The 3,517-nt window shown below is 31.6% G+C and overlaps 1 protein-coding gene across 1 annotated transcript; it reads left to right on the top strand.

Moving 5' to 3' along the window:
• Positions 1–2,203: 2,203 nt before the first annotated feature.
• LOC107061324 (NAC domain-containing protein 78-like) lies at positions 2,204–3,397 on the top strand. The gene is made up of 2 exons (XM_015310389.1): positions 2,204–2,608; positions 3,338–3,397. Exons 1-2 carry the CDS (start codon positions 2,204–2,206, stop codon positions 3,395–3,397), a joined length of 465 nt encoding a protein of 154 aa, XP_015165875.1.
• Positions 3,398–3,517: the final 120 nt, after the last annotated feature.

Raw genomic sequence — 3,517 nt, 5'->3', positions numbered from 1 at the left:
AAGCTCACATTTATTGTAGTCTTGACAATATTAAAATCCAAATATTTGAACTAGTCAAGTACCTTTTCAATGTAATGAGACTGTAACAATGCTAAACATTATGGAGTTCTATCAAAGTTTCTTTCTAGCATATGTTTTCATATCGCATCATCAACTCCAAGATCTTTCATATTAAAGTTGCTTTCTAGCATATGTTTAGTAGCATTTATGTCATTCGTGTCTCTACTGACGATCATTATGTCACCAATATACATCAAACAATGACCTTGTGATTCATCATGTATCGATAAACAAATCTTGCTAGCCTCCCTCTTGTTCTCATTCTCCTCTATCCATATACAAGTGTATCTGATAGCAAAAAAAATGTATCTATATGTATCTGACTTGAAATAATTTAAATATCTTAATTTTTTTTTTCATTTTAATTTAAATAACTTAATTTTATAAAAGATTATTTAATTAACCAACTCTTGATCTCAATTCTATATTAACTTAGTCAACTCAAATAATGAAACAAAATTCCATTTAATAATGAGATATCCAATCTGAAAACAAACCATGTTTATGTAATTGTTGCTCTACACAAAGGAAATTTAAGCAAAGTATCAACATGTGACATGTCGCTAAATATTTTTATTTATTATTATTGTTAAATATTATACAACGATAATTATATTATTGTCACAATTTTGACGGTATCACCCCATAACATTATTTTTTACACATAGGATGAATGTGTTGATTTGTTCAATTTTATATAAGTTTAAATACTTATTTGTGCACACTCAAAATTAAAAAAATATAAATATTAGTTGAAATCAATTTAAAAAAATATGTTTATGTATTATGCCATAAAATAATGCTCCATTTCCCAAATGGAATTGCAAAACATGAAGATTAAGGTTGTTCCTCCACCAGAGAGAGTACAGTGTCCACCCTCACTTCACTTAGCACCTTCCAGTAAGCAAGTTTTTATTTTTTTTAAATCTTCTCTTGCATATTCTTTTGCATTTTAAACTACATCATTTTATATAGGGATAAGGGTCTAAAAAATATCCCAACTTTGGTCGGATTTGTTGTTGCGATACTAAACTTTCATAAGGACCTATTACCTCCCTAGACTATTTAATACCGTATTTTTTACCCCCCCTGAGCTATTTAATAGTGTATTTTAAAGGTATATATGTGCCCACGTGGACACATTACTATTTATAATTTTGCTTTATTTTTTATGTCCACGTGAGCAAATATATATGTTTAAAATACGGTATTAAATAGTCTAGGGAGGTAATAGGTCCTCATGAAAGTTTAGTATCGCAACAGCAAATCCGACCAAAGTTGGGGTATTTTTCAGACCTTAATCCCTAAAAATCCCCTAAAGATATAATATCAAAAATCGTACTCTAAGTCATATAAGGAAAGTTTTTGCATCACTTAGCAACAATCTGTGCAAGCAATTTTTTTCCATCATCATTTTCTCTGCCATATAATTGCTATTATTTTCTCCTTCAAAAGAATTATGTGTCAATATTGGGCACGGGCCTTGCCTCTCTAGTTTATTTATACATCAAATTTTATTTAAATTTATTATATAAGGAAAGTTTTTGCATTACTTTTGTATTAGGGTGATTTTATGTAACTAATTTTGAAATATAACGACATTTTTTTTTTTGCATTTAGATTTCACAATCCTTCTTAAATTTGGTTCCCATTACCGGCTTTATACAAACAAACTTAGAAATAAAATAGAAAAAAAGGCCTTGGTATTTGCATTACAGTTAATAACTGATTTTATTTAATGAAACAGAAAAAGGAGACTTTAAATTTATTATATATGGAAAGTTTTTGCATTACGTTTGTATTAGGGTGATTTTAGGTAACTAATTTTGAAATATAAGGTAAGTTTTAGCATTTAGATTTCCCAATTCTTCTTAAATTTGGTTTCCATTTTTTAATTACTTTACCGCCATAATATAAACAAACATATATAGAAGGCCTTGTGCATCAATACAGTTCTTCGAATTTCTTAAAAAAAGTTTCAATTTACAGCCTTAGCACAATTTTTCTATACAGTTCTTGTATCAAATTTCTATAGAGTCAGCTAATAATACATCACGTAAACTAATCATATATCGTTGATCAACACTATTTTGGGCCATTTGCCTAAAAATAAAAAAGTTTTTTTTCACTCTTTTCAACAATTATGACGAGTGATTCTCCAAATTTAGAATTAGGAGTCAGGTTTCGACCCACAGATGAACAACTTATTCGCTACCTAATCAAATTTGTTGCTTCTAAAAATTACGTTTGCAACGATATTGAATTTGAAGATCTTTACAGGAGTAAGAAGCCATGGGAGTTATTGGAAGACTCATCAGATACTAAATATTTCTTTACTAAATTAAAGAAGTTAGAACTGCACCATACAAGGTTTATTCGGACTTTGATTGGAGGAGGAAGTTGGAAAGGGAAGGGCAAAGGAAAACCGGTAGGTGCAAAGAAAGTCGGGATAAAAAAAACTTATAACTATGAAGAAAATAAAAAGGATGGTAAGGATGAAGTTAATGGTGTTTCTTGGATCATGAAAGAGTATAGTCTTGACGACAAGGTAAAAAAGTTGTTAACAAATAGAGGTATAATGAAGCACGAGGATGTTGTTTTGTGCTACATTAGGTGTAAAGTTAAAAAATCAGGAAATCATATGCCTACAACAACTGTCAGTGAAAACGATGATGATGATACACAACCCCAGAGGCCTATCTGCACTAGTGAATCAGGAAATCATATGCCTACAACGACTGCCCGTGGAAACGATGATGATGATAATTGTTGGAATGTATGCGTCCACTAGTCTAGATGGGACCAGGTCCTCAACACAGTTACAATAACAGAAAATAAACAAAGTGCTGAAAGTAAAGATTGCACAACAACTTTACGTGGAAACCTCCTTGCTCAAGGGAGTAAAACCACGACCTGGCCTGCCAGGACTTTTCAAACTTCTTTCACTAATCTTCTCCAAGCAAAAGTAAAAGCAAGTTTACAAACCGAGATTAGACTACTAATCCCAACTCTAAGCAATACCTCCTATTACTTAGATGAGCCAGAACAGATACAACATTGCCCATTAAGCTATCACCCTTAGATAACTTAGACTTTGCTAAGCGGATACAACACCGCCCACTATACTAATCCTAACCGATTAATATAGACTTTTAGAGTAAGAACCTAAGTTACCCTTAACCTAGTTCTTACAATGATTCAAACAAGTTTGAAACGTTTCTTTCACAAGTGAAACGGATCTTACAATATCAGAACTATTACAAGCAAACAAAAGCAGCTGGTACAGAAAGCAAATCGCAGCACTTCAATCAAGTCCCTTGCTGTTCTTGAAGCTTGAAAGACTCTCTCTTTGAATGAATGAATAATATTGTTGTGTCTTGTTTGGTATATACCATAAAAAGTTATTACCAAACGTACAAGCAACCTCCTTGCTTCTGATTGGTAAAGTACTCTGCAG

This window comes from Solanum tuberosum, unplaced genomic scaffold (genome assembly GCF_000226075.1).
Source record: "Solanum tuberosum cultivar DM 1-3 516 R44 unplaced genomic scaffold, SolTub_3.0 scf00129, whole genome shotgun sequence".
NCBI classification, from domain to species: Eukaryota; Viridiplantae; Streptophyta; class Magnoliopsida; order Solanales; family Solanaceae; genus Solanum; species Solanum tuberosum.
This window is presented reverse-complemented; position numbering and strand designations above follow the sequence as displayed.